The 22,208-nt window shown below is 45.2% G+C and overlaps 1 protein-coding gene across 8 annotated transcripts in view; it reads right to left on the reverse strand.

The window, feature by feature from the left end:
* Positions 1-22,208, reverse strand: part of LOC131935520 (putative N-acetylated-alpha-linked acidic dipeptidase) — a 40,513-nt gene that overhangs the window by 14,651 nt on the left and 3,654 nt on the right. For all 8 annotated transcript variants that reach the window (XM_059291941.1, XM_059291947.1, XM_059291949.1 and 5 more), the window contains exons 3-11: positions 16,613-16,889; positions 15,107-15,229; positions 13,717-13,906; positions 12,190-12,286; positions 11,660-11,749; positions 11,314-11,399; positions 10,452-10,571; positions 9,086-9,171; positions 8,562-8,625 (exon numbers count right to left, since the gene is read on the reverse strand). In XM_059291941.1, coding sequence (XP_059147924.1) covers positions 8,562-8,625; positions 9,086-9,171; positions 10,452-10,571; positions 11,314-11,399; positions 11,660-11,749; positions 12,190-12,286; positions 13,717-13,906; positions 15,107-15,229; positions 16,613-16,889 — 1,133 coding nt within the window. The remainder of the gene's footprint in view (positions 1-8,561; positions 8,626-9,085; positions 9,172-10,451; positions 10,572-11,313; positions 11,400-11,659; positions 11,750-12,189; positions 12,287-13,716; positions 13,907-15,106; positions 15,230-16,612; positions 16,890-22,208) is intronic.

Below are 22,208 nucleotides of genomic sequence, written 5' to 3' on the forward strand. Positions count from 1 at the left end.
TCCACATCCACCATCCAAACCACACCATCCACCACCCTAGCCACATCCACCATCCTAGCCACATCCACCATCCTAAACCACACCATCCATCACCCTAACCACATCCACCACCCTAACCACATCCATCACCCTAACCACATCCACAACCCTAACCACATCCACCATCCTAGCCACATCCACCACCCTAACCACATCCATCACCCTAGCCACATCCACCACCCTAACCACAGCTACCACCCTAGCCACATCCACCACCCTAACCACATCCATCACCCTAGCCACATCCACCACCCTAGCCACATCCACCATCCTAAACCACACCATCCATCACCCTAACCACATCCACCATCCTAACCACATCCACCACCCTAACCACATCCACCACCCTAACCACATCCACCACCCTAGCCACATCCACCACCCTAACCAATTCCATCACCCTAACCACATCCACCATCCTAAACCACACCATCCATCACCCTAACCACATCCACAACCCTAACCACATCCACCACCATAACCATATCCACCACCCTAACCACATCCATCACCCTAGCCACATCCACCATCCTAGCCACATCCACCACCCTAACCACATCCACCATCCTAGCCACATCCACCACCCTAACCACATCCACCACCCTAACCACATCCATCACCCTAGCCACATCCACCATCCTAGCCACATCCACCATCCTAAACCATACCATCCACCACCCTTACCACATCTATCACCCTAGCCACATCCACCATCCTAGCCACATCCACCATCCTAAACCACACCATCCATCACCCTAACCACATCCACCACCCTAACCACATCCATCACCCTAACCACATCCACAACCCTAACCACAGCAACCACCCTAGCCACATCCACCACCCTAACCACATCCACCACCCTAACAACATCCACCATCCAAACCACACCATCCACCACCCTAACCACATCCATTACCCTAGCCACATCCATCATCCTAGCCACATCCACCATCCTAGCCACATCCACCACCCTAACCACATCCACCACCCTAACCACATCCATCACCCTAGCCACATCCACCATCCTAGCCACATCCACCATCCTAGCCACATCCACCACCCTAACCACATCCACCACCCTAACCACATCCACCACCCTAGCCACATCCACCATCCTAAACCACACCATCCACCACCCTAACCACATCCACCACCCTAACCACATCCACCACCCTAAACACATCCACCACCCTAACCACAGCTACCACCCTAGCCACATCCACCACCCTAACCACATCCACCACCCTAGCCACATCCACCACCCTAACCACATCCATCACCCTAACCACATCCACCATCCTAAACCACACCATCCATCACCCTAACCACATCCACAACCCTAACCACATCCACCACCATAACCATATCCACCACCCTAACCACGTCCATCACCCTAGCCACATCCACCATCCTAGCCACATCCACCATCCTAGCCACATCCACCACCCTAACCACATCCACCACCCTAACCACATCCATCACCCTAACCACATCCATCACCCTAGCCACATCCACCATCCTAAACCATACCATCCACCACCCTAACCACATCCACCATCCTAGCCACATCCATCACCCTAGCCACATCCACCATCCTAGCCACATCCACCACCCTAACCACATCCACCACCCTAACCACATCCATCACCCTAGCCACATCCACCATCCTAGCCACATCCACCATCCTAAACCATACCATCCACCACCCTAACCACATCTATCACCCTAGCCACATCCACCATCCTAGCCACATCCACCATCCTAAACCACACCATCCATCACCCTAACCACATCCACAACCCTAGCCACATCCACCACCCTAACCACATCCAGCATCCTAAACCACACCATCCACCACCCTAGCCACATCCACCATCCTAGCCACATCCACCACCCTAACCACATCCACCACCCTAGCCACACCCACCACCCTAACCACATCCACCACCCTAACCACATCCATCACCCTAACCACATCCACCACCCTAACCACATCCACCATCCTAGCCACATCCACCACCATAACCACATCCACCACCCTAGCCACATCCACCACCCTAACCACATCCACCACCCTAGCCACACCCACCACCCTAACCACATCCACCACCCTAACCACATCCATCACCCTAACCACATCCACCACCCTAACCACATCCACCATCCTAGCCACATCCACCACCCTAACCACATACACCACCCTAGCCACATCCACCACCCTAACCACATCCACCACCCTAGCCACATCCACCACCCTAACCACATCCACCATCCTAACCACATCCACAACCCTAACCACATCCACCACCCTAACCACATCCACCATCCTAAACCACATCCATCACCCTAGCCACATCCACCACCCTAGCCACTTCCACCATCCTAAACCACACCATCCATCACCCTAACCACATCCACCACCCTAACCACATCCATCACCCTAACCACATCCACAACCCTAACCACATCCACCACCCTAACCACATCCACCATCCTAGCCACATCCACCACCCTTGCCACATTCACCACCCTAACCACATCCACGACCCTAACCACATCCACCATCCAAACCACACCATCCACCACCCTAGCCACATCCAACATCCTAGCCACATCCACCATCCTAAACCACACCATCCATCACCCTAACCACATCCACCACCTTAACCACATCCATCACCCTAACCACATCCACCACCCTAGCCACATCCACCACCCTAACCACATCCACCATCCTAGCCACATCCACCACCCTAGCCACATCCACCATCCTAAACCACACCATCCATCACCCTAACCACATCCACCACCCTAGCCACATCCACCACCCTAACCACATCCACCATCCTAAACCACACCATCCATCACCCTAACAACATCCACCACCTTAACCACATCCATCACCCTAACCACATCCAAAACCCTAGCCACATCCACCACCCTAACCACATCCACCATCCTAGCCACATCCACCACCCTAGCCACATCCACCATCCTAAACCACACCATCCATCACCCTAACCACAGCTACCACCCTAGCCACATCCACCACCCTAGCCACATCCACCATCCTAAACCACACCATCCACCACCCTAACCACATCCACCACCCTAGCCACATCCACCACCCTAACCACATCCATCACCCTAGCCACATCCACCATCCTAGCCACATCCACCATCCTAAACCATACCATCCACCACCCTAACCACATCTATCACCCTAGCCACATCCACCATCCTAGCCACATCCACCATCCTAAACCACACCATCCATCACCCTAACCACATCCACAACCCTAGCCACATCCACCACCCTAACCACATCCAGCATCCTAAACCACACCATCCATCACCCTAACCACATCCACCACCCTAACCACATCCATCACCCTAACCACATCCACAACCCTAACCACAGCCACCACCCTAGCCACATCCACCACCCTAACCACATCCACCACCCTAACCACATCCACCATCCAAACCACACCATCCACCACCCTAACCACATCCATCACCCTAGCCACATCCACCATCCTATCCACATCCACCACCCTAGCCACATCCACCACCCTAACCACATCCACCACCCTAACCACATCCATCACCCTAGCCACATCCACCATCCTAGCCACATCCACCATCCTAGCCACATCCACCACCCTAACCACATCCACCACCCTAACCACATCCACCACCCTAGCCACATCCACCATCCTAAACCACACCATCCACCACCCTAACCACATCCACCACCCTAACCACATCCATCACCCTAACCACATCCACCACACTAGCCACATCCACCACCCTAACCACATCCATCACCCTAACCACATCCACCATCCTAAACCACACCATCCATCACCCTAACCACATCCACAACCCTAACCACATCCATCACCCTAGCCACATCCACCATCCTAGCCACATCCACCATCCTAGCCACATCCACCACCCTAACCACATCCACCACCCTAACCACATCCATCACCCTAGCCACATCCACCATCCTAGCCACATCCACCATCCTAAACCATACCATCCACCACCCTAACCACATCTATCACCCTAGCCACATCCACCATCCTAGCCACATCCACCATCCTAAACCACACCATCCATCACCCTAACCACATCCACAACCCTAGCCACATCCACCACCCTAACCACATCCAGCATCCTAAACCACACCATCCACCACCCTAGCCACATCCACCATCATAGCCACATCCACCACCCTAGCCACACCCACCACCCTAACCACATCCACCACCCTAACCACATCCATCACCCTAACCACATCCACAACCCTAACCACAGCCACCACCCTAGCCACATCCACCACCCTAACCACATCCACCATCCTAACCACATCCACCACCCTAACCACATCCACCATCCTAGCCACATCCACCACCCTAACCACATCCACCACCCTAGCCACATCCACCACCCTAACCACATCCACCACCCTAGCCACATCCACCACCCTAACCACATCCACCATCCTAACCACATCCACAACCCTAACCACATCCACCACCCTAACCACATCCACCATCCTAAACCACATCCATCACCCTAGCCACATCCACCACCCTAGCCACATCCACCATCCTAAACCATACCATCCACCAGCCTAACCACATCCACCACCCTAACCACATCCATCACCCTAGCCACATCCACCATCCTAGCCACATCCACCACCCTAAACCACACAATCCATCACCCTAGCCACATCCACCATCCTAGCCACATCCACCACCCTTGCCACATCCACCACCCTAACCACATCCAGGACCCTAACCACATCCACCATCCAAACCACACCATCCACCACCCTTGCCACATCTATCACCCTAGCCACATCCACCATCCTAGCCACATCCACCATCCTAAACCACATCATCCACCACCCTAACCACATCCACCACCCTAACCACATTTACCACCCTAACCACATCCACAACCCTAACCACATCCACCACCCTAGCCACATCCACCACCCTAACCACATCCACCACCCTAACCACATCCACCATCCTAAACCACACCATCCATCACCCTAACCACATCCACCACCCTAGCCACATCCACCACCCTAACCACATCCATCACCCTAACCACATCCACCATCCTAAACCACACCATCCATCACCCTAACCACATCCACAACCCTAACCACATCCACCACCATAACCATATCCACCACCCTTACCACATCCATCACCCTAGCCACATCCACCATCCTAGCCACATCCACCATCCTAGCCACATCCACCACCCTAACCACATCCACCACCCTAACCACATCCATCACCCTAGCCACATCCACCATCCTAGCCACATCCACCATCCTAGCCACATCCACCATCCTAAACCATACCATCCACCACCCTAACCACATCTATCACCCTAGCCACATCCACCATCCTAGCCACATCCACCATCCTAAACCACACCATCCACCACCCTAACCACATCCACCACCCTAACCACATTTACCACCCTAACCACATCCACAACCCTAACCACATCCACCACCCTAGCCACATCCACCACCCTAACCACATCCACCACACTAACCACATCCACCATCCAAACCACACCATCCACCACCCTAGCCACATCCAACATCCTAGCCACATCCACCATCCTAAACCACACCATCCATCACCCTAACCACATCCACCACCCTAGCCACATCCACCACCCTAACCACATCCATCACCCTAGCCACATCCACCATCCTAAACCACACCATCCATCACCCTAACCACATCCACCACCCTAACCACATCCATCACCCTAGTCACATCCACCATCCTAGCCACATCCACCATCCTAGCCACATCCACCACCCTAACCACATCCACCACCCTAACCACATCCATCACCCTAGCCACATCCACCATCCTAGCCACATCCACCATCCTAAACCATACCATCCACCACCCTAACCACATCTATCACCCTAGCCACATCCACCATCCTAGCCACATCCACCATCCTAAACCACACCATCCACCACCCTAGCCACATCCACCACCCTAACCACATCCACCACCCTAACCACATCCACCACCCTAACCACATCCACCATCCAAACCACACCATCCACCACCCTAACCACATCCATCACCCTAACCACATCCACCACCCTAACCACATCCACCACCCTAACCACATCCACCACCCTAACCACACCATCCACCACCCTAACCACATCCACCACCCTAACCACACCATCCACCACCCTAACCACATCCATCACCCTAGCCACATCCACCACCCTAACCACATCCACCATCCTAACCACATCCACCACCCTAACCACACCATCCACCACCCTAGCCACATCCACCATCCAAACCACACCATCCATTACCCTAACCACATCCACCATCCTAAACCACACCATCCATCACCCTAACCACATCCATCACCCTAGCCACATCCAACATCTTAGCCACATCCACCATCCTAGCCACATCCACCACCCTAACCACATCCACCACCCTAACCACATCCATCACCCTAGCCACATCCAACATCCTAGCCACATCCACCATCCTAGCCACATCCACCATCCTAGCCACATCCACCACCCTAACCACATCCACCACCCTAACCACATCCATCACCCTAGCCACATCCACCATCCTAGCCACATCCACCATCCTAAACCATACCATCCACCACCCTAACCACATCTATCACCCTAGCCACATCCACCATCCTAGCCACATCCACCATCCTAAACCACACCATCCACCACCCTAGCCACACCCACCACCCTAACCACATCCACCACCCTAACCACATCCACCACCCTAACCACATCCACCATCCTAACCACAGCCACCACCCTAACCACATCCAGCATCCTAAACCACACCATCCACCACCCTAGCCACATCCACCATCCTAGCCACATCCACCATCCTAACCACATCCACCACCCTAACCACATCCACCATCCTAGCAACATCCACCACCCTAACCACAGCCACCACCCTAACCACATCCACCACCCTAACCACATCCACCACCCTAACCACATCCACCATCCTAGCCACATCCACCACCCTAACCACAGCCACCACCCTAACCACATCCACCACCCTAACCACATCCACCACCCTAACCACATCCACCATCCTAAACCACACCATCCATCACCCTAACCACATCCATCACCCTAGCCACATCCAACATCCTAGCCACATCCACCATCCTAGCCACATCCACCACCCTAACCACATCCACCACCCTAACCACATCCATCACCCTAGCCACATCCAACATCCTAGCCACATCCACCATCCTAGCCACATCCACCATCCTAGCCACATCCACCATCCTAGCCACATCCACCATCCTAAACCATACCATCCACCACCCTAACCACATCTATCACCCTAGCCACATCCACCATCCTAGCCACATCCACCATCCTAAACCACACCATCCATCACCCTAACCACATCCACAACCCTAGCCACATCCACCACCCTAACCACATCCAGCATCCTAAACCACACCATCCACCACCCTAGCCACATCCACCACCCTAGCCACACCCACCACCCTAACCACATCCACCACCCTAACCACATCCACCATCCTAACCACAGCCACCACCCTAACCACATCCAGCATCCTAAACCACACCATCCACCACCCTAACCACATCCATCACCCTAACCACATCCACCACCCTAACCACATCCACCATCCTAGCAACATCCACCACCCTAACCACAGCCACCACCCTAACCACATCCACCACCCTAACCACATCCACCACCCTAACCACATCCACCATCCTAGCCACATCCACCACCCTAACCACAGCCACCACCCTAACCACATCCACCACATCCACCACCCTAACCACATCCACCACCCTAACCACATCCACCATCCAAACCACACCATCCACAACCCTAACCACATCCACCATCCTAGCCACATCCACCACCCTAACCACATCCATCATCCTAACCACATCCACCACCCTAACCACATCCACCACCCTAACCACATCCACCACCCTAACCACATCCACCACCCTAACCACATCCACCATCCTAACCACATCCACCACCCTAACGACATCCATCACCCTAGCCACATCCACCACCCTAACCACATCCACCATCCTAACCACATCCATCACCCTAACCACATCCACCATCCTAAACCACACCATTTCATCACCGTAACCACATCCACCACCCTAACCACATCAATCACACGAGCCACATCCACCACCCTAGCCACATCCACCATTCTTAACCACACCATCCATCACCGTAACCACATCCACCACCCTAACCACATCTATCACCCTAGCCACATCCACCATCCTAGCCACATCCACCATCCTAAACCACACCCACCACTCTAGCCATATCCACCATCCTAAACCACACCATCCACCACCCTAGCCACATCTACCATCCTAAACCACACCATCCACCACCATAAAGAGACAAAGGACCTACCATCCACAGCGATGTCAATGTTTACATAAGCCACCGCCCTCTCTCTCAGTGTAGCCACGTATTGCTTAAATCAGGAAAAAGTTGACAGAAAATGAGATCAAGCCATACACTTTCATACTAAAACATGCTACATAATATGGCCACATATTTGTATGTATGTATGTTGATTGTTTTTTATTTTGAGTATGTTGAAAGTTGGTGTGTACATAATGTTGTATTTTAAATAATTTCAAATTCAAATACGTAGTGATACGAACCCACTAAGTAAAAACTATAAATTAAACAAACTTACCCACAAAACGCTAACTGACCACCTAACCAAAACTAACCCATAAACCCAAACTGACCAACTAATCCATACTGACCACTTAACTAAAACTGATCACCTAACCTAAACTGACTAACTAACCAAAACTGACCACCTAACCAAAACTGACCAACTAATCCAATCTGACCAACAGATCTAAACTGACCAACAAACCCAAATTGGCCCCAACCCAAAGTGACCCCTAACCTAAACTGACCTCTACCCATTCTGTTGAGCCAATCAGTCCGAACTCCTCAGCTCCCCAGGAACAAAACACAATAGATCGTCGTGGTCTCCACTGGCCTGAGGGATGAATACAACATCAATAACAACATCAACTACAACATTAATTACAACATCAATAACAAAAACAGTATCAAGAACTGTTAAATATGTTCACCGCTTTGTTTAACATTACAGCTACACATAGAAACACAGACACACATACACAAACAAAATATGTATATTCATATAGATTTATCAATGAAAGTATATGGGTTTGTGAATTTATGGGTGTGTGGGATTGTTCTATACGCAGGAAGATCCTTTAAACCGAACGTAGGCGATCACTAGTGAGCCCGGGGCGCTTTATCACACTTTGCCAGGGCGCCAAATTGCACACTACTGGGGCGCCGCCCCTTAGAAATTTAACTTTATTTGTTCACAAGGAATATTTCAACTACTTCTCTTAAGCTGAATGATGAATAATAATGCATAAAAGACAAATGGATAGACTAACGGAAATCCTTTAATTTTTTAAATTCATAAATAGATTACCAATGGCTATCTGAAGACATGTTAACTTCATTTTGTCGAAACTCAAGATTTATTACCCAGGTAATACTGATCATTATTTTAGAAGGGAAGGCCCAAAGGGAAACAACCAAGTTAATATTTTTTTCAAAATAATCTAAGCCTTGTTAATTCCTCTGAATATTCATTCAAAATTCAATAATATTTTCCACATTATTCTTCATTTTATCCAGGGTTCAAAATTAATCTCTTCCCAGCAGAAACCCTAACGGGGTTATTCTCACCAACTCCAAAAAGATTCATGGCGATTGGATGAAGGGTGTAGTAATACATGAAGAACAAACCTACACATCCAGAAATATACAAAACCACATACTGTCATATATATATATATATATATATATATATATATATATATATATATATATATATATATATATATATATATATATATATATATATATATAATCTCTACATCTACATCTACATCTACGTCTACATCTCTCTCTCTCTCTCTCTCTCTCTCTCTCTCTCTCTGTATATATATATATATATATATATATATATATATATATATTTACTTCACCTTACCAAACACATTTTTTACCTAACTGTACCAATACCTGTTTACCTAACTGTACCAAACACCTTTTTACCTGGCTGTACCAGCAACTCTTTACCTGACTGTACCAAACACCTGTTTACCTGACTGTACCAAACTTCTGTTTACCTGACTGTACCAAACACCTGTTTACCTGACTGTACCAAACACCTGTTTACCTGACTGTACCAAACACCTGTTTACCTGACTGTACCAAACACCTGTTTACCTGACTGTACGAGCGCTCCCATGACCCTGGCCACCTCCAACATAACGGCTGTACCACTGGAGGGGTCAATGGCCCCATAGATCCAGGCGTCACGATGGTTACCAATGAGAACGTAGCGATCTGTAAACAAATCAGATGGTCACTACTTGACCACTATACCAGTTTTAAAACATGCTATATATGGCTGTCAGTATAAACTCACCTGGACGTCAGTATAAACTGACCTGCATGTCAGTATAAACTCACCTGGATGTCAGTATAAACTCACCTGGATGTCAATATAAACTCACCTGGATGTCAATATAAACTCACCTGGATGTCAATATAAACTCACCTGGATGTCAGTACAAACTCACCTGGATGTCAGTATAAACTCACCTGGATGTCAGTATAAACTCACCTGGTTGTCAATATAAACTCACCTGGATGTCAGTATAAATTTACCTGGATGTCAGTATAAACTCACCTGGATGTCAGTATAAACTCACCTGGATGTCAGTATAAACTCACCTGGATGTCAGTATAAACTCACCTGGATGTCAGTGTAAACTCACCTAGATGTCAGTGTAAACTCACCTGGCTGTCAGTATAAACTCACCTGGATGTCAGTATAAACTCACCTGGATGTCAGTATAAACTCACCTGGATGTCAGTATAAACTCACCTGGATGTCAGTATAAACTCACCTGGATGTCAGTATAAATTTACCTGGATGTCAGTATAAACTCACCTGGATGTCAGTATAAACTCACCTGGATGTCAGTATAAACTCACCTGGATGTCAGTATAAACTCACCTGGATATCAGTATAAACTCACCTGGATGTCAGTATAAACTCACTTGGATGTCAGTATAAACTCACCTGGCTCGACGAATCCTCTGATGATACCAAACACATTGTCAGCTTTAGCTCTCTCGTTTTTGGATGTGACATTCAACTCAATTTTCCTGGGATAATAAATAATTAAAATCAATTTTCCTGCGACAATAAATAATTTGACTCAATTTTCCTGGGATAATAAATAATTTGAATCAATTTTCCTGGGATAATAAATAATTTGACTCAATTTTCCTGCGACAATAAATAATTTGAATCAATTTTCCTGTGACAATAAATAAAGAGCTTTAAATATTTTTTTTTTATTATTATTGTGAGACATGGACTTTCTCCATCTGTAGAAAAACAGTACTGGACTTGATGAACTTACCAGCCTGAGTGTATGAAGGTAGGTCCTAAGTGGTAGGTCACGTTCAGACCACCCTGCCAACTAGATGGTGCGCGGGGTCCCGACATGGACCTGGGGTAGGGGAGGTGAATCAAAATCAATTGAGAATAGAACAACCACACGAACACAAACTTGATAGTCTGCCACTATCCCCCACATACCTGCCACTATCCCACACATACCTGCAACTATCTCACACATACCTGCCACTATCCCACACATACCTGCCACTATCCCACACATACCTGCCACTATCCCACACATACCTGCCACTATCCCACACATACCTGCCACTATCCCACACATACCTACCACTATACCACACATACCTGCCACTATCCCACACATACCTGCCACTATCCCACACATACCTGACACTATACCACACACAATATCTGCCTCTATCCCACACATACCTGCCACTATCCCACACACAATACCTGCCAATATCCCACACATACCCGCCACTATCCCACACATACCTGCCACTTATAAATGCTCTAAAATCTTACTTGATTATGTGAATGGCAGCCCCATAGCCGATGGGATGAGATGGAATTTTGGGCAGTGGAGGTTTGACTTTGTCTTGAGGATAACGATAAGCGAGATCTAAAGGACACGCATGAAGGGTTTAAAGTTTTAGATTTCAGAATAATGGAAGGCAAGAACTAAAGGACACACATGAAGGGTTTAAAGTTTTAGGTTTCAGAATAACGGAAGGCAAGAACTAAAGGACACACATGAAGGGTTTAAAGTTTTAGGTTTCAGAATAACGGAAGGCAAGAACTAAAGGACACACATGAAGGGTTTAAAGTTTTAGGTTTCAGAATTACGGAAGGCAAGAACTAAAGGACACGCATGAAGGGTTTAAAGTTTTAGGTTTCAGAATAACGGAAGGCAAGAACTAAAGGACACGCATGAAGGGTTTAAAGTTTTAGGTTTCAGAATAACGGAAGGCAAGAACTAAAGGACACACATGAAGGGTTTAAAGTTTTAGGTTTCAGAATAATGGAAGGTAAGAACTAAAGGACACATATTAAAGGTCTAAAGTTTTTGGTTTATCTCGTTCTTCACTGTAACTTTAATTAGCACTTTATCTAGTCTTTGATGGCATGCATCCTTTATTTAATGTTTGCTGGATGGCCTTGTATAGTTTGTTGGATGGCCTTGTATAGTTTGTTGGATGGCCTTGTATAGTTTGTTGGATGGCCTTGTATAGTTTGTTGGATGGACTTGTATAGTTTGTTGGATGGCCTTGTATAGTTTGTTGGATGGCCTTGTATAGTTTGTTGGATGGCCTTGTATAATTTGTTGGATGGCCTTGTATAGTTTGTTGGATGGACTTGTATAGTTTGTTGGATGGCCTTGTATACCTAATATTTGTTGGATGGACTTGTATACCTAATATTTGTTGGATGGACTTGTATAGTTTGTTGGATGGACTTGTATAGTTTGTTGGATGACCTTGTATACCTACTGTTTGTTGGATGGCCTTGTATAGTTTGTTGGATGGCCTTGTATAGTTTGTTGGATGACCTTGTATAGTTTGTTGGATGGCCTTGTATAGTTTGTTGGATGGCCTTGTATAGTTTGTTGGATGGCCTTGTATAGTTTGTTGGATGGCCTTTTATACCTGCTGTTTGTTGGATGGCCTTGTATAGTTTGTTGGATGGCCTTGTATAGTTTGTTGGATGGCCTTGTATGCCTACTGTTTGTTGGATGGCCTTGTATAGTTTGTTGGATGGCCTTGTATGCCTAATCTTTGTTGGATGGCCATGTATGCCTACTGTTTGTTGGATGGCCGTGTATACCTACTGTTTGTTGGATGGCCTTGTATACCTACTGTTTGTTGGATGGCATTGTATACCTACTGTTTGTTGGATGGTCTTGTATACCTGCTGTTTGTTGGATGGCCTTGTATATCTACGGTTTGTTGGATGGCCTTGTATACCTACTGTTTGTTGGATGGCCTTGTATACCTACTGTTTGTTGGATAGCCTTGTATACCTACTGTTTGTTGGATGGCGTTGTATACCTACTGTTTGCTGGATGGCCCGGGGTCAGCGGATCCCCGTCCCCCGTGAAGACGGTCCCCCTCTGCGAGCCAGAGGGGGGCAGCCACCAAGTGTCTGGGTAGACCCGTGGGTCACCGCTCTTCATCCCCGTGTAGTCGGCTGGGTCAGAGAACATGATGACGCCAGTAGCGCCATGTTTGTTGGCTATGTCCACCTGTTCATCAATGTTACAAACATTTATCAATGTTACAAACATTCATCAAATCTATAAACATTCATCAATGTTACAAACATTCATGAATGTTAAAAACATTTATCAATATTACAAACTTTCATCAAATCTACAAACATTCATCAATGTTACAAACATTCATCAATGTTACAATCATTCATTAAATTTACAAACATTCATCAATGTTACAAACATTCATCAAATTTACAAACACTCATCAGTGTTACAAACATTCATCAAATTTACAAACATTCATCAAATCCACAAACATTATTCAATGTTAAAACATTCATCAATGTTACAAACATTGATCAATGTTACAATCATTCACCAAATTTACAAGCATTCATCGATGTTACAAACATTTATCAAATCTACAAACATTTATCAATGTTACAAACATTCATCAAATCCACAAACATTATTCAATGTTACAAACATTTATCAATGTTACAAACATTTATCAATGTTACAAACATTCATCAAATCTACAAACATTCATCAATGCTACAAACATTCATCAATGTTACAAACATTCATCAAATTTACAAACATTCATCAATGTTACAAACATTCATCAAATTTACAAACATTTATCAATGTTACAAACATTCATCAAATTTACAAACATTCATCAATGTTACAAATATTCATCAACGTTACAAAATTCATCAATGTTACATTCCTCAAATTTACAAACATTCATCAAATCCACAAACATTATTCAATGTTACAAACATTCATCAATGTTACAAACATTCATCAATGTTACAATCATTCATCAAATTTACAAACATTCATTGATGTTACAAACATTCATCAATGTTACAAACATTCATCAAATCCACAAACATTATTCAATGTTACAAACATTTATCAATGTTACAAACATTCATCAATGTTACAAACATTTATCAATGTTACAAACATTCATCAAATCTACAAACATTATTCAAAGTTACAAACATTTATCAATGTTACAAACATTCATCAAATTTATAAACATTTATCAATGTTACAAACATTTATCAATGTTACAAACATTTATCAATGTTACAAACATTTCTTCAAAAAATAAATTAAAGCTGGAGTAAGCTCCCCTAAACCTTCTCGTGTGTTCTATATTTGTAACTACCAGCCGGAGTTAACACACGGAACACATGTAATTTGACTAGAACTGACCTTGTCCCCTCTGAAAATTTTCCCATACTTGACCAAGACAAGGTTTCCGGTCACCGTGACATTGTGTTCCCTCAGGACCTGGTAATCTTCGTCTCGTCCGTACCCAACAAACACGATGTTACCCTGGGGATGAAAAACACGATGTTACCCTGGGGATGACAAACACGATGTTACCCTGGGGATGGTAAACACGATGTTACCCTGGGGATGACAAACACGATGTTACCCTGGGGATGACAAACACGATGTTACCCTGGGGATAACAAACACGATGTTATCCTGGGGATGAGAAACACGATGTTACCCTTCTGCCAATCAACTCTACGTCTGACTTGATGCATGGAAGGCGAGGCGATTTGGTGTCGTGTGGAATGGTAGGTTCGGATCCCGTTGGGTTCTGACTATTCTGTCTTTACTTGGACTATATTCTGTACCTTTGTCTACCCTTGGCGTTGAAATATTACTTTCTGTTTGTATTGCTAGAATACCGTAATCTGTATACTACTAAAACTCAATATATTTATTTGTTTGTTTGTCTGATTGGCTACTGGAGAGAATCTGCACTATGTGTAGAGCTGTAGAATAGTAATTAGGTAGAGAACAATTTTTGTTTTCAGACAGACTGTTAATCACAAATTTATTTAAAGACTTTAATAAATTAATTGATTTATTCATTGGTAGATTAACCACATTTATTTTTAAAGTTTAGAAAACCGACTTTACTTTGAGTAAATAGTGACGTCACATGATTTGTTTACTTTTTTAGTACAATAAAACCACACTATCCCTTCATATATGACGTCACAGGTGACCTACTCAACTCTACTTCACCTGCCAAGTGTCCCGCCAAGTCTCAGACAACATGTTTTTGTGACGTCATATATGAAGGGATAGTGTGGTTAGACCTATGCTCAGCTGAAATCGGTGTTTTTAAAAGATAAAAAACGTCTTTTTGAATGTGGGGTCTGGTTTTTTTGTGACGATAAGTGACAGACGTGATGTCATTTATGGATGACCCCGAAACCCACAGTTATCCAAGGGATGACCGGGTAGTCTAGTGGAAATCTAAAATTACCAGATAGACAGCAACCTAAACCTACATACTATACCAACCTAGGCCAACCTATACCAGCCTACACCAAAACCCCCACCGATCTACACCACAGCAAACTAAACAAGCCTACACCAACCTACACCAACTTACACCAACCTATAGACCTAACAACCAGTACCAACCTACACCAACCTACACCAACCTACACCAACCTACACCAACCTACACCAACCTACACCAACCTACACCAACCTGCACCAACCTACACCAACCTACACCAACCTGCACCAACCTACACCAACCTACACCAACCTACACCAACCTGCACCAACCTACACCAACCTACACCAACCTGCACCAACCTACACCAACCTACACCAACCTACACCAACCTACACCAACCTGCACCAACCTACACCTACATACACTAACCAACACCAACCTACACCAACCTGCACTAGGCTACTAGGCGAGTAAGCATGAAATGGCGGAACGACATCCCGAAGAGCCGATATGTCGCTGTCGTCGCTTTTGGCGTCGTAGATGATGTGGTTGCTGGCGTTGATCAGCCGAACAGAGTTGGGGGACTGCAAGTCTGGGTAGGACAACAGAACATCGTAGGGCGTGGTCTGGACGGCCAGACCGGCACTTCGAAATCTGGACTTCAACAGCTCAACCAGCTCCATGTCGTTTTCTCTGCCAGCAATGTGAGGTTTCTGGGACAACAGTCTGAAAGTTGAAACAGCCAACCATTTTTATGTGAGGTTTCTGGGACAACAGCCTGAAAGTTGAAACAGCCAACCATTTTTATGTCAGAGTTCTGGGACAACAGTCTGAAAGTTGAAACAGCCAACCATTTTTATGTGAGGGTTCTGGGACAACAGTCTGAAAGTTGAAACAGTCAACCATTTTTATGTGAGTTTTTTTTAGGACAACAGTCTGAAAGTTAAAACAGCCAACCATTGTATTTGAGGTTTCTGGGACAACAGTCTGAAAGTTGAAACAGCCAACCATTTTTATGTGAGGTTTCTGGGACAACAGCCTGAAAGTTGAAACAGCCAACCATTTTTATGTGAGGGTTCTGTGATAACAGTCTGAAAGTTGAAACAGCCGACCATTTTTATGTGAGGGTTCTGTGACAACAGTCTGAAAGTTGAAACAGCCAACCATTTATATGTGAGGTTTTTTAGGACAACAGTCTGAAAGTTGAAACAGCCAACCATTTTATGTGAGGTTTCTGTGACAACTGTATGAAAGTTGAAACAGCCAACCATTTTTATGTGAGGTTTCTGGGACAACAGCCTGAAAGTTGAAACAGCCAACCATTTTTATGTGAGGGTTCTGTGACAACAGTCTGAAAGTTGAAACAGCCAACCATTTTATGTGAGATTTCTGGGACAACAGTCTGAAAGTTGAAACAGCCAACCATTTTTATGTGAGGTTTCTGAGACAACAGTCTGAAAGTTGAAACAGCCAACTGTGACCTACTTAGGTCTCGTCATGTTCCATTCTTAGTTTGACATTGTATAATACCTTATATGGATTGATGGTGCAACTACCGGGGTTTTTCCACTGTCTTATTAAGGGTGACTAGGACCCAGAAATTTTCCATCAAGATCTGATTGATTAATTCTGATCAGATGACCATCCCAACCAATGGCTACATGAGTTGAGGATAACCTCCCCTGTTGCATAAGTCTTTAACTGGATCGCACACACGCAACACGAGGCAGTCTACCTTGATCAAACGGTCTATTAAGACCAGGCCGTCCATTTTGTCCGGCAATAGATTCTGACCATTTGAACGTGAGAGAACTTAAGTCCTGTGTGTGCTATGCTTTCGTAAGTTGTTTTAGTATTCTAGTATAATATTACTTGTCGCCAAGTGATTCTTGAAGCTATAGCCGTGTTGTGTGACCTGTGGCTATTTTTATACAGTGTTGAAATCTGTGATAGTGTTTTTTCTTACGCTTTGTAAGTTGGGTTTTGTTATTTTCTAAATTAAATATTTTATCTCGTTTAACCTAGTGTTCTGCCACAACTGTGTTCGCTTATTAAAGGTTGTATGCAGATTGGATGAGTTGTTAACTTCAATAGTATCACTAGTTTTCCCTAGACATCGAGATCGAGCCCTAGTGTGTTGTTGAGTTAGTGTTCATTCATTTAGGCTTTAAGTCATTTGCATATAACCCCGAAAAAAGAATCCGGGGACGTTCACCATCTATCTGGCTGGTAGATAGGTAAACGTTACAAAGTGGGGGCTCGTCCGGGATTTAATCTGTCGTTCCAGTTGTTGGTTATATCAGTTAAACACTAAGTTTAGTTTGATTTAGTTGTTTTTCTATCCAGTGAAGCCGTGTTATTGAAACGCGCGCAAGGCTAGAGGTATCTAGGTCAAAAGCCAGACGTGTCACGATAAGAGGTCAAGTACACGGCCCAACGCTCTGTGTTAATTTAGAGAATCTAGGCTTGTTGTGATTTTGAAAGTTAGTGAAATGGAATCTTTTTTGGCTAATCCCACTTTTGAGGAGGTAGAAAAGTTGAGTAGAAAAGTTTTGATTAGTGTTGTTAAGGAATTGAAATTGGATTAATCTGTTACGCAGAAGTCAGAGGTGTTGAGAGATAAAATTGTTGTTCATTTTATTAATGAAGGTGTATTTGATGAAAGTTTGTTGGTTGGTGTGTTACTCCGCGAGGAGAAACCTCTAGAGAAGGTAGAATTAGAAGCTAGAATTGCTTTAGAGAAGGCTTTAAAAGAAAAGGAATTAGAGGCTAAAATTGCTTTAGATAAGAGGAGGTTGGAATTAGAATTTGGTCAAGTTAGTGATGTCACTTCTCTGGTAGATCCAAAAAAGTTGTCGGTGGGGCAAGTGATTGCCAAATTTGGGAAATTAGTTCCTAAGTTTGATGAAACACATTTGGTCGTTTTCTTTAACTCATTTGAGAGTTTAGCGAAGACATGTGAATGGCCCGAAACTTCCATTACTGCTTTATTGAGCACGGTCCTTACTGGGAAAGCTGCAAAAACATACCAGGCACTCTCTCACGACGTTCAAAATAACTATAGTTTGGTCAAGACTGCCATTTTGAAGGCCTACGAACTGACGCCCGAGGCCTATCGGATGAAATTCCGAGCACTCCGCAAGTTACCCACTCAATCATATGTGGAATTTCTCTTTGAAAAGGAGAAAATATTCTCAAGGTGGCTACACTCTGAGGAAGTTTCTGAGTTTGAGAAACTCAGGTCACTTATCCTAAGGGAAGAATTCCTAACGTCCCTGCCTGAAGACATACGACTTCACATACTGGATAACAAGATAACTGACATCCAGAAGGCTGCTGAGTCGGCTGACACATATATGTTGGTGCATAAGAAACCACCAGTGTCAGGAAACCGCCTCAACCCCGTGCTTCCCCTTTTTGGCAGCAATCCTCCTGTTGGCCAACACGTGAAGGCATCACAGTCCAGAGAGAAACCAAGATCAACTCTCAATCGTCGAGCAGTATGCCAGTTCTGCAAAAGACCTGGTCATCTTGTCAAGGACTGTTACAAACGTCGTCAATATAACAGAGAGGTGGTGCGTACTTCTGCGCACTATGCTCTATCCCCTCAAGCAGCCAGTTCAACTATGAACTCTAGAATTCTAAAGGACTCTAACCCTAAGTGTCCACAAGAAGGTAGTCAAGTCTCCACACATTATGTGCAGTCACATTTTGACTGTTCACGCCACCATCCAGTTTCTTCCGAGTCTACCGATCTCGAGGGATCGAGAAAAGTTGACTTTTCATCTTTCATTGCCGAAGCTATCATTAGCAAACCAGGTGATCCGTTGTCTCAGCGGAATATCACCGTCCTAAGAGACACAGGAGCGTCACAATCACTTCTTTTGAAAAGTTCAATGGACATTACACCAGAGACGAACACCGGAAGGATTTCCATTATCCAGGGAGTGGGGACAAAATCTACTGTCGTCCCTCTACACAAGTTTGCCCTGAAACATCATCTCGTCGAAGGTGAGGTCATTTTAGGTGTGATAGATAGTATTCCAGTCCCAGGAGTACACCTACTTCTAGGGAATGACCTTGCGGGAAGCAAAGTATACCCCTGTACGGTTTCAGACCCTTTGTCAACAGTTCCAGATAATGATAATGAACTGTATCCTGCATGTGCGGTGACAAGAAGCCAGACCAAACAATTGGCTGACACAACGTCTGAACCACACCTACCATCATCGTCAAGAAATTCGACTCCCAAACTGGAGTCTATGCTTCCAGAGAACACAAGCCTGGGCTTACCCCTGAGGATATCTCAGGAAGACATCATTAAAGCTCAACAAGTCGACGCGGAACTCAAGGCAATGGTCGAAAAATCTCTCTCATCTGACGATGGGGAATATTTCTCCGAGAACGGCCTCTTCTTTCGTCGCTCTATACCAGTGAATGCCTCACCAGCCGAACCATGGTTGGGTAAAAACCAGCTGTGGGTCCCTCCACCTTATCGGCATGAAATACTTAAGCTGGCACATGACCATCCAATGTCAGCGCACACAGGAGTCACTAAAACGACGGCGAAGATCAAAGAACTGTTCTTTTGGCCCAAAATGAGAAATGATGTGTCGCGTTACTGCAAAAGTTGCACGAACTGTCAGTTGGCCGGAAAGCCAAACCAGAAAATTCCTAAGGCCCCTTTGAGTCCGATTCCTGTATTAGAAGAACCCTTTTCTAAAATTGTCATGGACTGTGTAGGTCCCTTGCCTAAAACCAAGGCGGGCAACGAGTACCTACTTACCTTTATGTGTTCAAGTACCCGTTTTCCCGAGGCGTTCCCCTTACGGAACATTAAGGCAAAGACTGTAGTCAGAGCCATGACCCGGTTCTTCACTACCTTTGGATTACCTAGAATTGTTCAAACAGATCAAGGCAGCAACTTCACCAGTCACCATTTTCAGGAAGCACTAGCCAAGCTAGGCGTTACCCACATCACCAGCTCAGCCTACCACCCCCAGTCTCAAGGCGTACTTGAGAGGTTCCACCAAACCCTCAAAACCATGCTAAGAACATTCGCTAATAGTAACACCCAATGGGATGAGACTGTTCCTTGGATTATTTTCGCCGCGAGGGACTGTGTCCAGGACTCTTTAGGCTACTCTCCTTTTCAACTTGTGTTTGGACATTCTGTCCGTGGTCCCCTGAAGGTGATCCACGAACGTTGGACAGGTACCAGTGACCATCCAGTGGAAAACTTTGACGATTTTCACGTTCGACTGAAAGCTGTGTGCGAAATGGCTCACAAGAACTTAAGAAAGGCCCAAGTGAGAATGAAAGGACTGTATGATAAGAGTTCTCGTAAACGAACATTCAATCCAGGCGAGAAGGTTCTTGTGCTAGTGCCTAATCTGAACAATGCGTTATCCTTGAGATATTGTGGACCCTTTACTGTGCATTCAAAATTAAGTGATTTGAACTATGTTGTCAATACGCCCGACAGAAGAAAGAAACAGACAGTGTATCATGTTAACTCACTGAAAAAGTATTATGATAATTGTAACAATTATCATTCCACAGCTAAAATTACTTTACCTGTATGTTCAAATGTTTCTGATGATGTGATACATGATAAATTGAAACCCCCAAAATTGGTAAATTCTTCCTTTTTAGATAATTTAAATGACCACCTTATGCATTTGTCCACAGAGGAAAGCCATAAATTGTCTGAAGTTAATTCTACTGTAAACCTTTACAGAAATCACTTTTATGCAAGTTCCGTAAAGGTTCAATTACCTATTTGGGTTATCAAGTGGGAACGAACCAAGTTCGGCCCATTGAAGCTAAAGTAGATGCTATTGTAAGGTTACCTCCTCCCAAAAATTGTAAAGAAATCAAAAAGTTCCTTGGGATGGCTGGTTACTATAGGCGGTTCTGTCAAAACTTTTCAGCTGTTGCTGAACCTCTTACTGCATTATTGAAAAAGGGTGTTGAGTTTGAATGGTCAAATAAATGTCATGAAGCTTTTTTAACCATTAAGTCATTTTTATCTAATGCTCCTGT

Source organism: Physella acuta, unplaced genomic scaffold (genome assembly GCF_028476545.2).
Source record: "Physella acuta isolate Inbredline_101_S28 unplaced genomic scaffold, ASM2847654v3 ptg000148l, whole genome shotgun sequence".
In the NCBI taxonomy this organism is placed as follows: domain Eukaryota; kingdom Metazoa; phylum Mollusca; class Gastropoda; family Physidae; genus Physella; species Physella acuta.